This window comes from Colius striatus, chromosome 7 (assembly GCF_028858725.1).
Source record: "Colius striatus isolate bColStr4 chromosome 7, bColStr4.1.hap1, whole genome shotgun sequence".
Lineage (NCBI taxonomy): Eukaryota > Metazoa > Chordata > Aves > Coliiformes > Coliidae > Colius > Colius striatus.
The window spans coordinates 28925503-28948304 of NC_084765.1; the positions used below are offsets into that span (position 1 = coordinate 28925503).

At 39.5% G+C, this 22802-nt stretch overlaps 1 protein-coding gene across 2 annotated transcripts in view; it reads right to left on the reverse strand.

The window, feature by feature from the left end:
- The window catches only part of ETFA (electron transfer flavoprotein subunit alpha), a 31904-nt gene that overhangs the window by 5768 nt on the left and 3334 nt on the right, over positions 1 to 22802 (reverse strand). For both annotated transcript variants that reach the window (XM_061999741.1, XM_061999742.1), the window contains exons 2-9: positions 20386 to 20535; positions 18771 to 18852; positions 18596 to 18678; positions 17075 to 17174; positions 15792 to 15902; positions 14456 to 14557; positions 13540 to 13608; positions 12467 to 12549 (exon numbers count right to left, since the gene is read on the reverse strand). In XM_061999741.1, the coding sequence (XP_061855725.1) occupies positions 12467 to 12549; positions 13540 to 13608; positions 14456 to 14557; positions 15792 to 15902; positions 17075 to 17174; positions 18596 to 18678; positions 18771 to 18852; positions 20386 to 20535 (780 nt within the window). The remainder of the gene's footprint in view (positions 1 to 12466; positions 12550 to 13539; positions 13609 to 14455; positions 14558 to 15791; positions 15903 to 17074; positions 17175 to 18595; positions 18679 to 18770; positions 18853 to 20385; positions 20536 to 22802) is intronic.

Sequence of the window (22802 nt, forward strand, 5' to 3'; positions counted from 1 at the left end):
GAACAAAGCACAGCTGTGGAACAGGCACGGCCCGACGGAAAGGGATGGCAAATGAAGGTGCTCAGACACAGAGACCATGCAGACTGCTTTTACCCTACAGTCACTGTATCATTTCACACACACATCCAAAAAAAAGATGATTGCTTTCTGATGTTTCTACAGCTACAGATTTCACCTATTACATCAGATTTTGAACAGGAATAGATAAATAAAATTTATGAAGCTTTTCTACACTTTTCTACAAAAGCTGTCTCCTGTAAAAACTGAAGGGGAGGGAAAACAGAGCAGGAGCAAAGTCTTTTCTGTTGAAAAGGATTTCTTTGAAATTGAAACACAGAATCTAGTCTATCTACTTCCACAAAAACACACAGCTGTTGAAGACACACGGAATTTCTTAGCCTCAATAGCTTTTTAACTGAGTAGATGACTACTGGAGGTCAATCCACTTTAACCACAGCTGCAATGTAATGTAATATGTCCACATAACAACTCATGGTAAGAACGCAATATTCTAATTACACCAAATAAAAGAACAGATGTTAGAGGAGAAATTATTCTAACATCATATAGTCTTTAATATAAGCTCTTTTTTAAAACACATTACTGTAATTTGATTTAGGGTTTTTTTGAGCAATTCATTAAGTGGCAGTCATCTAGACTACCAGAGACTCTTACCAGTCTGTTTAACATCGTGAGTTCAGTCTTTGGAAGGAATCCAGCTAACCAGGAGCCAGATGCCTATGTATATGTTCTATTAAAGTATCTAGGAAAGACAAAGATGTTTCATTAAAAGGACATTTGGAGATCACCAGCCTTGTCTAAAAAGCCTTGGCTGCGCACTGAGGCCATGTCCTCCTGGGTTATCTACCTTTGGCTCTCTGGCTGGGATAACAGCCGCAGGCCAGCACCTCAGTAATGTTTTCATAGAAAGGACAAGCAGTACAGTATGTTTGTTATCAATACTGCTCACATCTTAGTTTACATCTATTCTACAGTTTAGCAAGAGGGTCACAAAGGACCCAGAAGTTCTGAACAATAAAGATCCTGCTCTGGCAGAGGGGTTGGACTAGATGATCTTTCGAGGTTCCTTCCATCCCTTGAGATTCTGTGATTCAGGACTGTTCAGTGCTCTCCAAGGAGAGAATCCAACTGCTCATCCAGAGAGATGATAAAAGACTCAGAAACTCAGATCTCCAAGTTATTTTCAGGAAAATACCCCTTTTTTGATGTTTTTCCTGAACTCATTAGCTTTTATCACATCTATAATTTCTACTGTGTTAGCATTCAAAGTCCCAAGCCAGGACTAGGAGCTGAGGGAGGGCAGAAAGCAGTTGGGTACAAGGGAGCAGCATCGCCCCGCACTGTTCTGCAACAAGTGCACTGTCAGCAGGGAGCACATTAAGGTGTGGGATGAGAGTGTGGCTCTGCAGAGCTCACCTGTGCAGGAGACCCAAACCAAGGCACCAAACTGCATCAGAGTCTGCATCAGTCTGTATCACACCTCTCAGGTGCCAACCAACATGGCTTTACACCAACTCCAAGTTCCTGCATGTTGGATCCTTGGAAGCTGCTCTAATTACTGCTGTCAGGCAGCTGATCCACAGTCTACAATTACAGGCACTTATGTCAAAGCCCAGGACATGAAGCAGCGTTTATCAACTCCCTGGTGCTTGTGCACAGGCAGGTTTTCACTGAAGGGCTGCTGCCAGCGCTGTGCCACATGAGGCCCTTAGAAGGGCAAAATGAACAGCACACAGGCTCGGCACCAAGGGGCTCGCTGCACTGCCCAATACAAATGAAGTCCCAACAGCAATTAAAGTCAAGGAAAGACAGAATTTTCATGGTATAAGGGCGTAGCACCAGATTAGACAGTTGACACACAGCATTAGACAATTTCACACAGAAAATAATTACTGTATGTGGAGAGCAGACATCAGCACAGGGGAAGGGACACCAGAGAAGAGAGCAAATGGTAAGAGTGAGCACAGTGGAGGAAACACACAGCACAGGACCTGAATGGACCCAACAGCCTAAAAGCCTACGATGCAGAGGGCAGGGAGGAGCAAGCAGAAAGTACTTAAAGATGTGCTGCTGCAGACAGGGCTTGGTATTCAGTAACGAGAACACTGAAGGGGGGAGCACCAGCATGCAGCGTACCCAGCAGGCTTCTCACAAGGGCTACAGCCAAAGCCAATGCTGCCAAAAAACTGTCACCAAGGCCAGGAGTCCTTTCATTTGTTTGGCCACACAATGTCCCACAAGACCCTAGTGGGAGCCAGGACCCTGACAGACACCTCAAAGTTTGTGATACAAATCAGTGCTTACAAGAACGCTAAAAAGAAACAAAACTCCAAGTCCCAAATTTATCCCATTCAAAGGCAAGACTCCAAATCAATAATCCAACTTCTCATTTGCTATTTAAACTATTAATCTAGCTCTGCATTGTCAACAAATGTGACCCATTTATGTCTCATGGTATCATTGTATGCTAACCATTAAAAGGAAAAAAATCCCACCCAGCTGTCCCTAAACCCCCCTTTGTGCTTTAAATGTACCCAACTCAGGTATGAGCTTCTACAGCAAGCCTGTGAGACTTCACAAGCACAAACCTGCACAACTGGTTCCACATTCTGTACAGCCAGTCACACAGAGATTGGATAAACGGCACAAGAGTGCTATATGTGCATGATTATAATTACCCATATACCAGTGCAGTTATTTTCCTGTGCCTACTGACTCTTCCAATTATTTATAGAATAATTTGTGGCATATAACACTACTTCATTTTTACTTTGGAGACTATTTAAAAACGCCTGAGGCTGCCTTGGGGCAGGTAAGGTACATTTGCTTAAGAGAAGCACAAGAACAGATTTTAGTTGCAACTTGCTGTGACTTTGAACGCTGCTACAAGAGACCACGGTGCATCCACAGGTGCAACAGGAGATGAGGCAGCAGTTACTTTGCAAGCATGCCATCAGCTATTGATTTTTATGTCAATTTCTGAATTATGCTGAAAACATTCAGTGTACATCAATTTATCATCCTACCAGTGACATGCTTTTAAACAGGCTACGTTTAATAAACTCTTCTGGCACACATACTCCCTTTTAAGTCAGCTCAAGATATTTTATTTTCTTTGCAAGAGTGAAAGGACAATGAAATTAGAAAGAAATCTCTGTAATGAAAATTGCTTCATACAAGAGATTCTTTCCAATTACAAGCTATTAACCCAGTGAAATATTTTCTGGCTTGACACGAGCTCATATATATTACATTAGATATCAAACAATTATCCAGTAGGTACTACCTTGATGCAGCTGAACATGCTCTATTCAAGAAGCACACATTACTGAACTGTATCCCAACTACAGGTTCTTTTTCACTTTAAGAACCTTTGATCAGCCAAGCTATGTAATTACTCTTAAGCATGGTTAGGGTGTCTGCTGGAGTGCTGGGCCATACAACAATTTTTTTCCCACTCTCTAGGGAAAAGTACATCAATTGCTTTCAGCTAAATGCACTCACATATGAATATTTTAGTACAATTTAATGTTTCTGCACCAACCCCAAAGGAGCAGAGCATCAATTTGTGAACATAGTTTTCTTGGAGTTAAAAGCTGCACTGGATAATGCAGGATGAAAGGGGTTGTCAATCCTTGGCTTTTTAGCAAGTCAGAGAAAGGTAGTCTGTAAATTCAGTCCCAGCTGCACACAAACAGCTCTCTGAAGTTTGCCACTCTAAAGCTACTTTTCAACAATAGTGAAATATCAGAGCAGGCATTCCAAAACCGATTTCCCAAGCACATTCAGTTTTTCCAATGCTATTGCCATCTGCCAGCTACCTAACAGCCTCCACCATATATACAACAAGATGTGTACCTCCTGCTCTCTTAATAAAACCCACAAATGTAACACACAAGCACCACATTACAACAAAGCAGCAGCTAGCTGAAGGCAAGAGAAATGAAGTCACCTATCATGCACTTGAACAAGGAACTTCAGTATCTCCATGTTCTCTTGTATGTGTAATAAATTAGGAAGTAATGAAGATCTTATCATTGATGAGCAAGGAGTAGAATGTTTTTCAAGTGAATGCAAACAGGAATGATACTTCTCATGAAGGTAAAGGAATTAATTAGTTCATTCTGTTGTTAGTGATTTTCACTAAGAGACAGAGAACAAAAAAGAACTGTAATACTGGAATAAAATATACCTTGTTTCTCTTCCCCTACAGTTGCACACAAGAAAGTGAAGGGAAACAAAACTTTAACAGATAGGCTAACCTGAGCAAGCAAATGATCCTTAAGAAAGGGATGGGAAGTAACACTGAAGAAGAGTTAGCATCCACTTACAACACAATGGAAGTGACTCTCACATTTCAGAGAAGACAGAATCAGCCTAGAGAAGCTCTGACTGCATGGCCACTGAATACAAATAAATAGAAAATACAGGAATAATGTAAATAATGCAATATTGCCTCTCTCCCTTCCTGCTGCTCCCAAAGCAAGAACGTGGCTAAGTGCTAAAAAGCCACTCAAGGCAGTGAAACAGACTGCCTAGTAAACACTGGGACATATACAAGCACAGAAAGCATCCCATCCTCTTGGAAAAGAAGCAGAGCAACAGGAATTCCACTGCTCTGTAGAAGACACTCTGCACCTTTATGTATCTCTGTGCCAAGATATGCTTCTTTGCCACTTTGCTTTGCTTTTCCTCCTTCTAATTTCATTCCCCTTCTGCACTTTCTACCTATTACCTTAAGTTGTTCCTGTTCTTCTACAGCTTTCATGCCTTTCAACTGAACAACCACCTCACTCTTCAGCATCAATTGAAGCTGCACCTCCTTAGCATGCCTCTTTTTCCCCCATTATTACTGCCATTTCCTCACAGTTGGAAATCTGCCTCCCTTTTCAAGTTCCTGCATCCATTACACCCACAAAGGCTCTTTGGTACAAATTGGAAGCTTAAGCACTGAATCTAAGCAGGTCAGCAAGTTTACTCCTGGAGATGGTATCAGAACTGTCCTGAATTCCCATCTGCCTTCCCCACCCGAGGTTTCTCAGCACATGCAATATCCAAATGCATCTGCCTTCTGTGCAATCATATCATATTTCTAGCACCATCATCTATTCCACTGTTAATTATTACCACATCATATATTTCTTAACTTCTGCTTTCCTGAGTTTTCCATCTCAGTTTCTTGCTGCCTGTTAGTATTTTTGTGCCCAAACTTGAAAGTACCGAGACAGCAGCAACTTAACACCTGACAAAAAAGGAGCTCTGCCCAGCTGCGTGCTCCCTGCTGGAGGAACCCTCTGCACTCGATCCTCCTTCAGAACAAACACCCCACAATACAGTCTGAGGTGGTGAAGGTGATGCTTTCTGCCTGTGATCCACCTTTGCCTAATCCTTGTTGTAGGACACCAAGTCCTACAACAGTGAAATACTGGCCTGGTCACATCTTTCCTATTGCCAGCTTAGGAAAACCTATCAAGAAAACTAAAGCGATTCTAGAACTGGATCCTGAAAGAAGACAGACTTCAAGAGAGGAGAAGAAAATACATTTTAGAAGAGTAAACATTTAAACGATGGACAGATTAAACTAGGATACTTTTCAGGCAGCAACAAAAAGGTCAGAGGCTAACACAACAAACAATCTAAAATGACATATACTTTCTGAAAAAACCTAACTCATGGAGCCACTGAGGGTTTTTTTCTGCAATGAAGAAGCTGAGAGCAAGATAATTCCAGTGCAACCTCATCTTCCTTCAAAGGCTGAAGGGAGAACATAATTAGAACAGGACACAAGGGAAAACTTGGGAGCAATCTGAGTGTCCAAACATAGGTGCCTAGTGGCATAGTGGACAGTGTAGGATTTCCCATCAGAATCATAGATGCTGCCCCAGTAATTATCCACAGTAATTATCAGCCCTATGAACGTACTTTTCATACCCCAGATAGCTAAAACGGCATTAGATACCTCTCTGTAGGCATTCAGTCATTCCCTTCTTCACAAATCTGTACTGCAAAGGTCACAGTTCAGGAACTAACAGAAGCTACTTATGGCTTACAGCAGTTGCATTTCTTTTATAACAACAGTCAGAATTTTCTTGTTTAAAAAACAAATTAAATCTGTTTAGACAAATTATACAAGTTCATGAGAAAGATTACCTACTTCTTTGTATGTTACAAACGTTGCCAGTTACACCTAGGGTAAGGAAAATTAATACTGAACTAATAAATGAAGCATTCCTGTTCCATTTGTAAAAGTTTCAAACAACTGAAACATTATTTACCTTCTTTCTTTGCCTCCTGTCCCACTCCCTTTTGGAGTTTTTTTGTGAAAAAGATAAAGAACTGGCAAGATTTCACGATGGAAACTAGAGCCCCTGGCTATTTCAAATTACTTATCCAAAACCAGCAGTTACTCTGTTGTGGTGGTGGGAGGCTTGATTCGTGCAGGGAATTCAGTATTTCCCAAACTGGACATACTTAACTAATCACAGAACCTTAGGCACTCACGGGACAGTTATTTTTATCCAGAACCAACTAATTTGAACATTCTTACAAACAAATTTCTTATTAATTTCTTAAGAAGAAACTACACACAGTGCTTAATCCAAGAACTGAATTTCATTTTTCTGCAGCACATCTGCCTGTAAGAAGCAGCAGAAAACAACCGGCTTCTAATTTAAAAAACCACACTCCTAAAATGGTTGCCACTGATTAAAGACATTGAATATACGAAAATACTTTTTTAATTAGGAAGGTAACATTTTATATTTTAATATATCCACTTATGCTTGAAAATTTCCTTCCTTCCATCTCATCAAATAATACAAATCAGTCGTCTCTTTTATAAGACAGAATGTTCAAACAGGAGCTGCAATCACCTGAAGTCAACAGGCAAAAAGAGCTACTAACAGAAACGAAAATACACCAAATATTTAACAACTCAAATAATATACAAAAGAAAAAATACCAAAGATTGAGTCAAAAAACAACAAAATACAGAAATTCCAACATGAAAAAAAGCTAGAGGTTTAGAGATCCAAGGCTATATTGGAAGTGTCTATGTACCATACAGAACTAATTCTCCAACATAAAGAAGGTGAAATTTGTGCTCCTTAACTAACTGCATTTGTTGACAGCAAACTAAACACGAGCCAGCAATGTGCCCTGATGGCCAAGAAGGTGTCATGGTTTAGCAAGGAGCAGCTTTTGCTTGGTAACAGGGGGAGGGGGTTGCAGTGAAGACCCGGTAAAGAGTTTTTGGACTCTCCCCCGGCTCCTGAGTTCAGACCCACCTCCAGCCTGGCTGGGCCGATCTGGTGCCTCTGCCATCACTATTTAGGGACAGGAATTTGAAGTGCTGGCAGGAGGTGTGAGAGTGATACAAGATGGAGACATCCATGGGGACCCCACAGTCAGAGAAGGAGGAAGTACCAGACCAGAGACCCCTCTGCAAGCCGTGGTGAGAATGCAGCTGTACCCCTGCAACCCATGCAGGGCCATGGCAGGACTGAGAGCCACCAGCAGCTCTCAGTGAGGGACTGTGTGGGGAGGCGGCCATGGCGCAGGCCGTGCTGGAGAGCCTGTGGGCCCCAGAGCAGCCCCACACGAGAGGCACAGAGGAGCTGCAGCCTTTGGGATAAATGCACGTTGGAGCAGCCCGTGCAGGGCTGCCGTGTGTGTGAGGTACCCCATGGAGGTGCAGGGAGGATGGGTGCAGAGCCACCTGCCCTGAGGAGGGACAAACGAAGCTATCAGGAATAGACTGACTGAAACCCCCACTCCCTGCCCCCTGGGCTGTTCAGGTGAGCAGGTAAAAACACCAGGATCAGGACTCTGAGCCTGGGAAGAGGGGAGGAGTGGGGAGAAGGTGGTCTTAAAGGGCTGGTCGGACTCTTCATCGTTGTACCACTCTGTGTTGGTTTGTTTTGGTTATGTTTTGGGGTTTTGTGGTTATGCTTTAGTTGGTATTGCATTCAATTATTTTCTGTTTTCTTCCCCAAGCCCAGTAGCCTGGTCTGTTTTGTCCTGGACCTTAAGCAGCAATTAAGCTCTCCCTGCCCTTTGGCAATCCTCAGGTCTTTGGTACTTGAGGCTAATTGTGGTCTTTTGTTCCTGATGGGCCTAAACCAGGACAGAAGGCCAATGGCATTCTGGGGGGAGCATTAAGAAGAGTGTGGCTCAGCAGGTTGCTAGAGGTTCCTCCGCCCTGGTGAGGTCTCATCTGGAGTACTGTGGCCAGGGACACTGAGGGACAGGGAACTTTTGGAGTGAGTCCAGCACAAGGCCACCAAGATGATGAGAGGGACTGGAACATCTCTCTTGGGAGAGGCTGTGGGAACTGAGGCCGTTTAACCTGATGAAGAGAACACTGAGAGGGAATCTTACCACACGTATCCTTAAAGGGCAGATGTCAAGAGGATGGGGTCAGTCTTTTTTCTGTGGTGGCCAGTGACAGGACCAGGGGTACAGGCACAAGCTGGAACACAGGAAGTTCCACATAAAGTCAAGGAGAAACTCCTTTGATGTTGAGGTGAGGGAGCCCTGGCACAGGCTGTCCAGGGAGGGTGTGGAGTTTCCTCTGGAGGTTTCCTAACCCACCTGGACACATTCCTGTGTGACCTGATCGAGCAGAACCAGGTTTAGCAGGGTGGTTGGACTGGATGATCTCTAGGGGGTCCCTCCCAACCCCTGCCATTCTGTGATTCTTTCATTACTTAACCAAAAGAACTACAATTGTTTGCTGTCAGTTTCTTCATTTCAGGAAAGCTGCTGTGGCTGTGAGATTCTCATGCCCTGTGATGCACTGTCTGGGCTGCATTCCTAAAAACTGAACCCTGTCACGAGATTACTGAAGGACCAATGACCAGAATTACCCTTCCTTCACAAAATCCACAGTCAAAGGCTCAAGGGAAGAAACAAGTAGATCTTTCAAATTACTACCTTTTGACCCAATGACCAGGACAGAAATCTTCCCCAGCAGTCATACCTGAAGAGCAGCAGTAAAAGCATCTCTCCTCTTCCTAAGCTTGTCAACAACTCCTCTCCCTCTTAAGTCTCAAAAATGACCCAATTCCACAGTCCTTTTAAAACAATGCATTCCAATTCTCCCCTGAGACTGGGCAAGAGACTATTAATAGAAAAATAAGAGCATCCACTAAGATACTTTCCCATCAGAAACAAACAGCTGCACAGGAGAGCAAGTATGTCTCAAACTCCAACAGCGCCTTGTATCCAAAATTCTTCCTCTGCTTAAAACCCACATGGCCCAGGAAGGCATGCACCATGTCAATTGAAGTTCAAAACTAAACACAAAACTCAGGTCTCAGATAACAGAATTAACTAATGTATGAAGTTGCTCTACAATTTTCCAGATAAAACGTCGTGAGCTCTCTCTGAACTAGTGATTTCAAGCATATCTCGTAGGCAGAGAGAGCAGTCATCTTGTAAAGGATGTTAAAATTGTCAGCATAATCATGATCTGATCAATAAAGTTGAGTTCTACTTCTTTAAGTGAACTCCACCTTCTAGTGCACAGAAGAATTTTCTAGCTAAAGTACCAAAAAGGCAGTGAAGTAGAATTAGGAATGTGAAGTTAAGAATTTGCAGCTATAAACTGCCTTGTATTTGATATACCTATCCAGTGCATCGAAAAGTTAATTCCTCTAGTCAGCAACACAGCGGGCTTAGTATTAATTCAACTTGCACTTTAATTACAATTAACACAAACTATTTTCTATACCTCTAAGCCACTATTCTTGCATGTATTTTAAGATCCAGAAGAAATATGTGAAAGAATTTGAAAGAAGGGGCATATAGTTTTCAGTATTCTGCATAACTCACTACTTAATATTTGTTAAGAAAAGATGAGAGGGAAATGCACGAATCTCCTGACAAAAAGATGTAGCACCATGCAATTGTGCTCGTTACGAGTCTTTTATTGACACCATCATTAAACATGCATTAGTCAGCTCTGACTAATGGCTATTTTACCAGTCCTCTAGAAGATGACAATGATGACATTGATGTGATCCTATGATGTGGCTATACATTCTTAGGACTTCCACATGTTGCTATGAGCCATCTGTGGCAAGTCACAGCCCCATGTCTTCATTAAAAAACAGCCTTTTTTGTTTAAACATAGTTGTTTATATGTCCTTGACTCTGGAAAGAACGTTCATTGTTGAGCATCAAGTCACACAAACCAGAGCTTAGATGTCTTCAAATTAGTATTTTCCATTTCATTGATGGATATTTGGATGGTGAAGAACTAAGGATGGCCAGTCTCAACTCACATCCTTTCAAAATACACAGTTAAACGACAGCTTACTCCCTGGGTAGTCAAAAGTTCAGGTACGCGACAACCAACACAAGATTGGGTAAAAGTAACATAAGGATTCCATAAGGGTGAGGGAGCCCTGGCACAGGCTGCCCAGGGAAGGTGTGGAGTCTCCTTGTCTGGAGGTTTCCAAACCCACCTGGATGTGTTCCTGTGCGACCTGATCCAGGTGAATCTGCTTCAGCATGGGGTTGGACTGGATGACCTTTAGAAGTCCCTTCCAACCCCATCATTCCGTGATTCTGTGGAAGATTACCTCCTTATGACAACCAAACCTCTGCCTTCTTTGGAACATGCAGCTTCCATGTATGTTGCAGTTGCACTTACTGAATTAGTGTTGATTGCCTTGCTGAGACCAAGAGTTGCAGTACATTGTACCTTATGCCTACTGTACAATGAAAATAAAGTGCACTATATTTAATTATAAATGTTCCTTTAGCAGAAGGGAAGTATTACACTGGGGCTACAGCTGTCCTGCACTACGTCAAAAAAAATAATGATTACATCAGAGTTAGGATTACATTTATAATCTGCTATGCAAGGAAATCATGAGGCTCTACAGAGGTTAATATCACTGCTATCAAAATTCTGGAATGACATGACTTGCAGTCAGATGGATCTTAAGTCTTACCCATGGGTCTGTGTTTCAGAAGTTATGTAGTAGTTGGTTATCATATGTATTTACAGATTAAATATTAGTGGCCTAGAAATAGCTCCACTTAGCCCTAGAAGACTATCATCTGAATGTCTCTGATGAGGACTTAAAAAACAAGCAGAAAACATCCCTATTCATGTTTCTAGACACAAGAACTCAGAAGCATAAAGTATCTTCAAAAAAACACAGAAAACAGAAGTGACAACTGATTCCAGGAATCACAGGCTTCTGTCTTTGGTATCTTCAAGTACTGCTCTATCCTAGTGGATATATTACTGGAAAAATAATGGTCATTTTTTGAGGCTCTCAAATTTCCATCTCTTAATGATACAAAGGCAAAACATTTCAGAGCCTATCAAGGCTTTGGACATGTACAGCTTTTTAGTATAATTTAAATTACTATAATTGGATAAATGCAGCATTTGAAACACGACAAGCTTTTCTACTAAATTCCATCTCACTTCCACTTCTCGTCTCATTAAACCATTAACAAGTAAAAAGCTGCTGGTTTGGTGCCTTCTGTTGCCATACATGCTCATCAAAGAGATGGCATCCTGAAAGGCTTTTTACTCCACTGTGTCGCTCAAAGTGTACATCTGACAGACTGCCATACCTGCCCCTGTCCTCAGTCGCAGTTCCCTGCTCATGTCCATGATGATGTACCATCCTGGCACAGACTGGAGCACACTCTACCCCACACTGAGATGCACTACATTTGTACCTTCTTACTTACAACTGCTTAAATGTGCTTTATCTGTCTACCACTTTCCCCATACTTCCCGGGTCATATGGAACAGTGAAAGTAGTCTCAGACTCCCACACGACAGAAAGGCCCTGCCGTGATCCAAAATCAGTCCCCTACGATATTAGGATGCATAGCAGAAAAGATGTGCAGCAGGCTATTTCCCAGCATCACGTCCTCATGTCCCTCTTGGTTTCACACTCTACAGCTGTCAACTTGTAGATTATTTCTCTCTTCATTTTCTTGCACTTTTACAAACATTGTGCTTTGAATGTAATACAATAATCCAATTACAGTTACCAAAACTTAAAAAAGAAAATCACCACCTGTAAGCAAACCAAAAACCCCCACACTTCCCAGAGATCAAGCCACCTATCAGTATCATTTCAAGATCATGTTGGTAATCAATGACCTTTGATGCCTGCTGGAAAACAAACAAACAAACAAAAAAATGCTCAGCACAGGCAGTTATGAAAAAATCTAGCAGGCAAAGCCTCTGACAGTATTGTCTGCAGAACACTGCTCATTGACCTGAAGTAGAGATTTACATCACAGTTTTGCAAGTACACAGTCAAGCGACAATATCACATAGGGCTCAGTAAGATTATCCCATTAGGCTCAGTATGCAGACTTAGCTTATTTCTAAGTATTTGCTTTGAAGAAAAATGAATGCTAGAAAACATCACAGCTCTTTTATGAAAGACATTTCCATACTCACTGGTGCTACTATTTTGCCCGTCTGTCCAACTTGCATGTCATTAGGAACAAAGCCAGCATCAACAGCTGCACGGGAAGCTCCAACTAGTTGAAAGAAAATATTTCCAATGTTTTCTTTTAAAATATCAGTGAGCCAAATTTCTATCACCATAAAAGCACATGGATTCTACTAAAAAGTCCCACACTCTAAGGGCACGTATTTAGAAACTTCCCTCTTAAAAGCTCTTATAGTAATCCCTCTCTATACCACTGGCTGGAACTTCCAAATACTAAGTGCTAATGCACTTCATAAGCAACAGGAAATCCTTACTCCCACCACCAAAGGGCCACATATTTAAAACCGAGGATTTCAGTCTGGCATATCTCCATTATTTTCTCTTGTTGCTTTGTCAAAGAGGATTTTCCCATAAATGGCTCCCCATAATGTTCCTCCGAGTTTGAACAGAACATATGTGCCATCTTATACTGCTGTAGGGCTCAAAAGTCAGGCATAGTAAAGAAAAATATCAAACTAAATTTTAAAACACCACATGGACATTTAGCTAGCCACCAATTTAAAACTATAGATTTATTATTACATGTGAAATCTAAAACTAGTGCAGTTAAAATGCAAACAGTTTCTCCTCCTTCTCAAACCTTTACTTTAAAATTTTGCTGAAACATTGTACATGTTCAGCTTTCTCTTGGTAGTACAAAAGCACAACAAAAAGATAGAGCCACGCTAACTACAAGAACTGTGAAAGGGACTCTGGAAAGAAGTAGTATGTAAGGATGTATGAAGAAAATATCGTCTCCTCAAAGCGAGCCAAGACCATGTTTTGATTTATACGACTTCCCTTTTTCGTTTGTGAGCTTGTGTTCTGGACACTTGCAAGGACACGGAAGGACAGCTCAGTATTTTGCTTCCCACATGGACATTTAAGTACATAGTTGACTACAAGGACAGAACAGAACTTTATCTATGACTAAACTATCACGATTTTTTTTTATAGAGACATAGAAATAAAAGACTTAAAATGAAAACTGGCTTTAATGTGACTCTTAAAAATATTAACGAGGGTTAAAAAAGTTTACCTGCAGCATTCAGTTGATCTGCAAGATCATATAACAGCTTGAAATTTTCACCGCTCTTCAAGCCTCTCCCTTAAAAGTTAAGGGTAAAAAAAGATAAAGGACAACACAATATGTTTTCAGAATTTTTACTGCCTCCATAAACTTTCTGTAGGAGTATTTGTATTTGCAAATACACAAATATATGTTTGCAAAGGGTGGTTTTGGAACTGTTACTGAATAGTACTTAATATTTGGATATTTAGCTTTTGTCTTTGTGATTAATATTATTTAGCATGTGTAAATCAACACCACTCTGTCTAGTTTACCTTCCACTTTATTTCACTTTTTTTTTACTTTTAGTAATCTTTATTGGCTGACTTTCTAGTTTACTAGTTCACAGGACTAGTTTATTCTCTGAAATCAGGGAAACTTGGATTATTTTTAATAATTTGTGCTCCCTCTACTGGCTCTAGGTACAAAACTCGGTACTGGGATAACTAAGGAGTAATTTTTTAACCACAGGCACATGGTAAAACTCACAGTCCATCACTTTATCCTGGGAAGAGCAGAATAAAAATGTAACAATTTTTAGCATCATTAAAGCCATTACATAATAATGTTTGGACTGTCTGTAACTTTTAAACAGGACAGGTTGGGATCTAAAAACATTTCATGTTGCTCTAATTTTGAAGACACTCACCAAATATGGCAACATTCTTAAAAAGTCTACTAGCATACGTTAAACTCGTGTTTTGTGTCTTCACGCAACACACTCGTTGGGTGCATTCCCACTGGCCCTGATGCCATATTTCAGAATTACATCATAGTTGGGACTATTTAATGTATCACATTATAGTGTTCTGCTACAGAGATTATTTAATCAAGATGTACCTTTAATTTTAAAACTGTGTTATGTTGCATTTAAATATGTCCTTACCACCCGACACAACCACTTTTGCACTGGTAAGCTCTGGTCGGTCGCTTTTTGTCAGCTTCTGCTCAATCCATTCAGACAGACCAACAGGTGGTGGAGGGGTCACTGCAGTCATCAGGTGAAGAGAAACATCCACAAGAAAAAGGATAAAGTGTGTATTTTCAACCTGTTAAACACCAGCTTAAACTAAATGCAAAAGTTCATTCTATAACCAATTCTACCACAAGCTTTTTACTACTATCAGTAATTGCTCTGGGGCTCTGAGTTACAAATCTCTTTCAGTAGTTGTGCTTAAGTAACCTGTAGTATAAGCTGCACTAAAATAAAGGTCTCTTGTATAAGTATTACACCAATACCAACCCAGCACAATATGTGTGGTTCTTATTAAGACGGGCAAACAAGCTAATTAAAGATAATTAAGCAGACTGTATAATATGCCAATCTTCAGTATCAAGAGGCATTTGTTTCCTAACAACCACAGACATCGGGAAACACTGGATGGTCCAGGGGCAGGTACTAAGCCACACAGGAAAATGTGAGGAATGGGGGACACATAGCACGTTATTAGTGAGTGCTTCTGCTGAATTTACAGCAAGGTAATGAAAAGGCCCACAGTGAAAAACAGCAAAGGTAATCAAACATTGGAACAGGTTGCCAAGAGTGTTGTGAAAACTCCATCTGTGGAGATACTCAAAGCCTGACTAGACACAGTCCTGGGCAGCCTGCAGCAGGGCGACTGGACTACATCAGCTCAAGAGATCTCTTCCAACCTCAACTGTTTCATGAATCAGTGACCAGGTTTCTCTACTGAGCTACACTGGCTCCCTCACAATATTAATTGAAACTGACTTAGTTAAAACTGATCTAAAACAGTAACTGCGTGTTCTCAAACCAATTTAAACTGCTACTAATTTAGCTAGACATTGTAACAAGCTATCTCAACTGAAATATGGCTGATTAAACCAAAACTGTGAATAGCCAGACACTTCTATTTTTGCTCAGTTTTGCTTTGAAAACAAACCTGACTATTCAAATAGCTCTAACTTTAAATAACTTCCAAGACTGCAGTGGCAGAGATGTAAGCAGCAGGTGAAACAGGCACAGATTTCAGCACAGATAATCTCCATTTTTGGTCAAATAAAAAGTGGCAAGTGAACAGGAAATTCATATCTTCTCTTACTAGCCATCACTAAAAACTGCAAGTATCCACATTAAAAGCATAAAGCTGAAATTATGACAACCAGTTTGCTTCGAAAAATACTTCTGCAAAACACCACCGTGCAGTGAGCAAAACTAACTCTATTATATGAAACCACAAAATATCAGAACAAATACTTACACTTCTCTAAACTGGCGCTACCACCACTTGTTGGCGCAGCCTCAAAAGAAGTTCCCCGTACGGTAAATACTTTAATCGCTTCATCACATTGCACAGTGCAAAGAATATTTCCTGAAAAGAATATTTTTTTACAGAATATCAGACATACTATGCTTTAAAAACAAAAAATCAGAAACCCATTAGCAGTTCTACTGGAACAGGCAACAGTCAAAGTTACTTCCCAAAACTGCAGTTTTAGATGACTCAAACTTGAAACCTAGGCACTTAATAAATCATACAATCATAGATTACAAATATTTTAATTTACTTTTTAGCTCCATGTCTCTGAAGTACGATTCCTTTACTTTTAAAGGATAAAGAGTATTCCAATAATCTCTTATGAATGAGCTTTTTAAGTTCAGAAAGGAAAAAAAACCCTTTCAAAGTGTCATTCTTAAACATAAAGAGTGTCTAAAATTGAAAGCAGAACTTTTATCCTGTTGCATTAATTCATCAGAACAGAAGACAACGAGGCCTGCCTCAACAATACTAATACATAATATAAGGTATTTACTTTATACTGAAGGTTGCAGAGAACACTAAAAGAGAAAAATGCTGCAGCACAGGCTATTCATAAAGAAAGCCATCTTGAAACGGCAAATTACTGGGAAGCAATTTAAAAGTGCAACACAAATCCACACTCTGGTAACTAGAAATGTAATATACCACATTGGCACACATGGTACAATCATGTAAAGAAAAACTACGAAACACAAGCTCATGTGAGTCTGTGTGCTCACATCTAAATTAAAACAGTGTCAGACAAGCATTAGAGAAACAAGCCCCAAAAAAGCATTGCAAATTAAGTCAATTAAATATTATTTATAATTAGTTCAATGTCTTCCTAATTAGGAAAAATAAGCCTGTGGTATCTTAAATCAGAACTAATGCTAGTCATATTAAATAAAGCCGGACAATTAACGTAATGTCTTGCATTTTACAAAATCCAATCAGAAGTACATCAACGAAGAAATGCAGTATGCATAAAGGGATTACTAAATTCTATTAAATAAAGTGATAGACCTTGGTTCTAAATTCATAGTATCAAAGTTGCTGGGATTACTTGCTTTCTCCCACCTGGAGCATCCCCTGGTTTCATTTTTATGAACCACGGTCGGTCATTCAGATTGTAAAGCGAAAACTCTGATCACGTTCCAAGGTGCTAACAACAGGATTACGTAGAAAAGTTACCCCTACTGGGTCCTTCAGTGCACAAATACCACACACCTCTTGTGATTACTCACCTGCATATATAGTTCTCACAAAAGTATCTGGTGACTTGATTTCAATAATGTCAGAAACCGGGGCAACATCAAGTTTGCCAGCCACTCTGGGAATAAGATTCTAGGAGTTAAAGACGAAAAGTTCGCAAAGTAAATGCTAAGTAAAACAATACCTGCTGTTCTCATTTTAACTTCATGTAATACTCCCTGTAAGTAAAAAGGCATATACAATTGTAAGATTTTTGTAGGGCTATTCGTGTGGCTTCAGCAGTCCCATTACTGTAATAACATTAGATATTTTATGAGACTTACCGTAAGTAAACCCTTAATTCAATAGCTTAAATTAGGAGGCTTATTTGCTTCAATAGTTTAAAACCGAATATAGATGCAATTTACTCAGAAAATTGACAATTATGGATTGCTGAGCTCTTAGCACTTCAAAAAAAAAAAAAAATCATTTTTGGAAGCTAGTTACCAGAGACAATATTAAAAAAAACCCCCCTTGCACCCTTCACACGAAAACCAAAACATTACTATTATAAACACTGCTATTGAAATATATATTCTTGTGTTCTGAAATTGACTCTAGAAAATTACTTAGCACCTTTAGGAATGGGAAGGAGGATAAAAGGAGCAACGTAAGTCACAAAGAAAGCAAAAGCTTTGCTTGCTTTTTGTGCCTTTCGTAATCTGGTATTACACAAAGGGATCAGTTTTGAAATCTTTCCTCATATTAAGCACTCAAAAATGGAATGCATAAGCTTTAAAGTAAAAGCTATTAATCTTTACTAAGACACTGCAGATGACAAATAAAAATAAAAAATAAACTTAAAAAAGACTTATGTTATGTGAAGATTTCTCTCAGCAAAATTACCAGCACACGAATTCATATTGATTGGAAGTGAAAAGTAGTCAGATGGAAGCTGACACCATTCACCCCACAGCAGCAAGACTTCTGAAGTATATCCTTTTTCTTTAATTTAGCTGCACTACAATGTTGAACAGATTGTTAGCAGTGAGGCTCTCCATGTCCTTAAAACCATGCTCCTTAAAAAATAAGTTTAGAAAAGTTGTGTCTTCACTAAAAAACACCTTGGCTAGGACTTGGATCTGCATTACTTATGTATATTTATGGACATTTCAATGACTTACATCACAGATTCAAATCCCTCCCTCCTGCTTGCAAGAGGTCTGCACCCTTTCATTTCAACTTGCAAATCATACTTTTTTTTTCACCTCCATCTACCCTACTTTTCCTTACAATTTTCATAATGCTTTCAGATCACTTAATCTACTTTGTGTTATGGTACATTTTGCCTCGTGTACATAGAACTAGCTTCACTATTTCTTCCACGCCATTCCTTTATCCAAGTTAGCCCGTAACTCAGACATGAATCAGTGCTTCTAATGACCTTGTAAGCAAATTACTGTAACACTGACTGTCCACAGCTGACCTCTCTCTCAGGCCTTTGATTCATACTCTTACATACATCATGTCTCTCATTTGTACAAGAAGGTTTTGACGCATTTTGCTCTACTTACCTTCCCAAAGGCAGACGCTCCAGCGCAAATGTGGGTGTAATTAAATTTTTTATGAGTTTCCAAAATCAAGGGAGTCAGCTCCTCTGAGGATAAAAATACATTGCTCAAAATTTACATCTCTCTCATTTTAGTCAGGAATATAAATATTTAGTCAATAGGTAAGAATAACTCTCACCTGCTAGAAATCCCTTGTACACATCATGCTGAGCCACGAGAACTTTTGCCACACCCTGCACTTTGCTGACTTCTTGAGCTACCTATGATCACAAATGGATTATCATCAGTTTGTATTGTAACAGGCACTACAAATAATGAGAGAGTCCCTGCTGCAAAGAGCTGACAGCCTATAGATCAGTTAATGCTGCAACACAAAAACAGGTGAATTTCAAAACTGGAACAAACCTTATGGAGCCAAATACAAGTATACCAGGCAAATACGTATGTAGAGTGATGTTACGATCTTTGTCCAAATTTTAGGAGCAATCATTCGCTTGCAGCTGATTCTCTGCCTACTGATGTGATGTATAATTTCAGCTCTGTATTTATGCATTTTTTTCCCTTAAAATTTGCAGAAGTGAAGTTTAAATGATAAAAGGGTTGTTGCAGATCAGAGAGAAGGACTGACAGCAGTGTCTGGAGACCACATGCACTGCCTCAGAACCAGTGCAGTTTTACTGAGTTTGCTGAGTATTGGTTTACCCTCAGAAATTAACATGAGGACATAAACAAAAATTCTGTAATGGCTGCTATAGAATATCTGTTTTGTCCTACCGCTACAGGTTCCTGTAGAGAAACTTTAACCAACCCCCATATCTCCACTTTTTCCCAACATGACATACATGGCCAAACAGACACCACGTAGTTAGTATTGAAAACCAATCAAACAACACAATCCTCACCTTTTTTCTACTGTGCAAGTGCCAAAGAATAAGGAAACTCAAAGGCAGATATCTTGGACAATTATTTTTGTTGTGATCTACATAAATACTTGCTTCTGAGTCCCTACCTCGAGCACCTGGGTCTAAGTTTAGAACAGCCACTGAGGTTTCTCCACCTTTTTGTGAATTTGCTGCCGTAAGTACACCTTCTGTATGAGATGCTATGGGTTGCTTTCAGAATAACAATTCCTAAGCAACAGCCCAATACGAAAAACATTAGACATAATTATTTGTACTTTTACTGTTCACACAGAGTACGTCATGCTGGAACAAAAGTGTTACTATACTGTCTCTAAACTTTGCACATAAAAATTAGACCAACAACACAACAGCTCACATAGAAGAAACTCTTTTTAGATATGAGCTATACGATCACATTAAGAAGCACCAATTTCAGAATTTCAGGCTGCAAACATACTCTTGTTATGCCTCTGGCAGCTGACTACTAAAAGCAAGATGCTCAAAAGCTCTATTTGTTACTGTGCTGTTCCATTTCTGCTGGTTTCCATTTGAAGAAGTGTAAGCTTTCTCCCAACTTCTCAGCACTGCATTGTTTGTCTTTCAAACTTTATAGGGAAATATTGGTTTAAAAGTTACTTGCCCTTTAATCCTATAAAACTTTGCTTGCTTAAGCTTGTAACAACTGATATTGATATTCTCCCTTGCGAAATGAAATCTACACCCGATTTTCACTTCAGAAGAGCAGCAGTTCCAGAGCAGGACATTTCCGGCAGTTTCCTGGCACAGTTACTCTTTGCTACAGATTATTTTTCAGGCTGACCAAGACGCTACAAAGTATTGTTTTACAATATGCATTTATTTTCGCATTCATATGAAAATAGCATTTCCTACCTTGTCACAGCTGGTACCAGCTACTAAACAAGAAACTTCACCTCCCAGATGTTTTGCTGCAGTGATAGCGTTTAGTGTAATGGGTGTAAGCGTCTCATTGTTGTGTTCTGCTATGACTAAAGTACTCTGAAACCTCCGGAGCAGCGATGCCTTTAAAGAAAGAGGGAGAGAGAGAGAAAAAGAAGAGTTTGATACTTAGCATTCAAGTAAAAAAATGTTCCTAAGAGCATCCAATGCTTTACAGAAAGTTACCAATTATACAAACTGTAAAACACTGCTGTATCTAGATCATTTTTATTAAGCAGGCAGAACACATAAGGTGTTAAAAAAGGTATAAACTTGCTTGACTTCAGCATATCTGTAACATGCTGTGTTTAAACTAAAACCTCCCCAGTAAAATACAGAACAATACTCAGGAAAACAGTTGAGTACATTACATCCAAGTGCAGTTACCAACTTAACCAAGTACCTTACAGAGTGAAGAAGAGATCAGCAAGACTAAGACACAGTGAAATCAAGGGTAGGAAACATTTACCTCTTGGTTCAGAAGGGGCTGTTGTTTAGTATTTTTTAACTATACATTTTAGCCAAAATCTCACTACAGAAGATGCTTTTAAAAGTACTTATGGAGAAAGGCAAAACTGTATGCAGTGGCAGAATGACAATTAAGCAGCACAGGTTCACAGCCTGAAAACACACCAATAGAACTGCTGATAAGCATCAGGTTCACTCTTCTCTGTTTTCCTTTAAAGCATTTGACACTTGACCACTTGGTCTACCACCAGAATTTCATGGTCCTTAAATAACAGTTTTGACCAATCTGCCATCCATACACAGGATTTAACTTTCAAAGCAAAAAATGAAAGAAAAAGAAAATTTTTAACAGGCAAGCAATTGCCATGAAACCAAACAAAAATATCCTAAGCTCTGAGATTTTCCTCTCCAATTTTCAGATGAACCTGGAAAAAACTATATTCCTCCATGATTAATACTAAGGTAGGAAAAGGGTCTGCAGTGGGAATGGGAATACTAGCCTTCAGGTCTTTCTGTGTCCTACATAAAGCCTAAATCAAGCCTTGAGTTATGATCAATGTAATATGGAACATACAAAAAACAACATATTTTCATCAATATGACCAAGCCACAAATACTAATGCAATTCTGAAAAGACTGCACAATCAAATACTATCTTTTTTAAACAGAGACCCTGACCCCACCTCCCTTCATGCCAAATATGCACTTTACCCAGTATTTAAAAGTAGAAAAACAGACCTTCAGAAAATCTGAAAGGTTAAAATTTGAACATGGACTTCAACCACACAAACCCCAACCACCTGCTGACCTTCACACAGAGAAAGTAAACCCCAAGGACACCCCTGAAGCTGGTCACAGTGTACAAATCTAAATATAAAGGTAAGGGGTTTTGCAGAATCGGGATCATGAATTTTGACTTTGATTAAAACAATAAAGATTTTTGTAAAAGTGCTCTGCATTTAATCTTTTATGCTTAAGGTTACTTGTTTTCATTAAAGATTCTAAGATCGTTTGAAGCCAAGTGCCAGTAACAAAATATTTATTGCCAACATAGATCAGACACCATATTTTTGATTATCTTTCATACATCATTTGCAATAAAAGTTATGAGATTTTAGTCACCGTTTGAAGAATAAATCCATGCTTTTGTGGCAAAAAGCCCACTTTTCCAATGATTTATAGTCATACTGCAGGGTAAAGTGGACCATGCTCCTGAAAGACTCTGAAGTTTTCAAATTTCCAAAGGGAGACACGTGCATTTTAAACACACACTTAATTCTGACTGTATTATGATCTTTTCCCTAAATAAGTACTGCACTACCAGAGGAGCTCTATATCATTCTATCAAAAGATTCTAGAACAAACTGAGAATTTTTTATTTTTTTTTTTTTAGCCAAAAAAGAGTAGGAACAATGGATGTTGCTGGAGCAGACTGGATATTGCACCATTAACTAGGTATTCTTTCTAAACTGATAATCCCACATGTTATGTCTGTGGGACCTGCACACCGCAAGCTCACTTTATGCCTACATACATGACACTTCCGAACACAAAGACAAGACCAGACTTAAAATAAATGAAAAATCACATTTTAAGTCTTGGATAAAAATCCCAGATGAATAACAAGATTCATACATCAGTCTGATTTTTAATATACTAACACATGTGAAGTATTTTTTTAAATAAACAAAAACAACACAAAACCAAACTGACTTTTGTTTGATATAATAAAAACAGTAAAACCAGAAGTATTCATCCAGTCACATATAACCCTGAAAACTGAGAATCCATAATGATTCAATGAAAAGGACAGGTTGCTTTGATGAACTAACTTGTCCAGCTGCACATGTGAGAGAATGGCCCATTATTTCACTGGCATAATT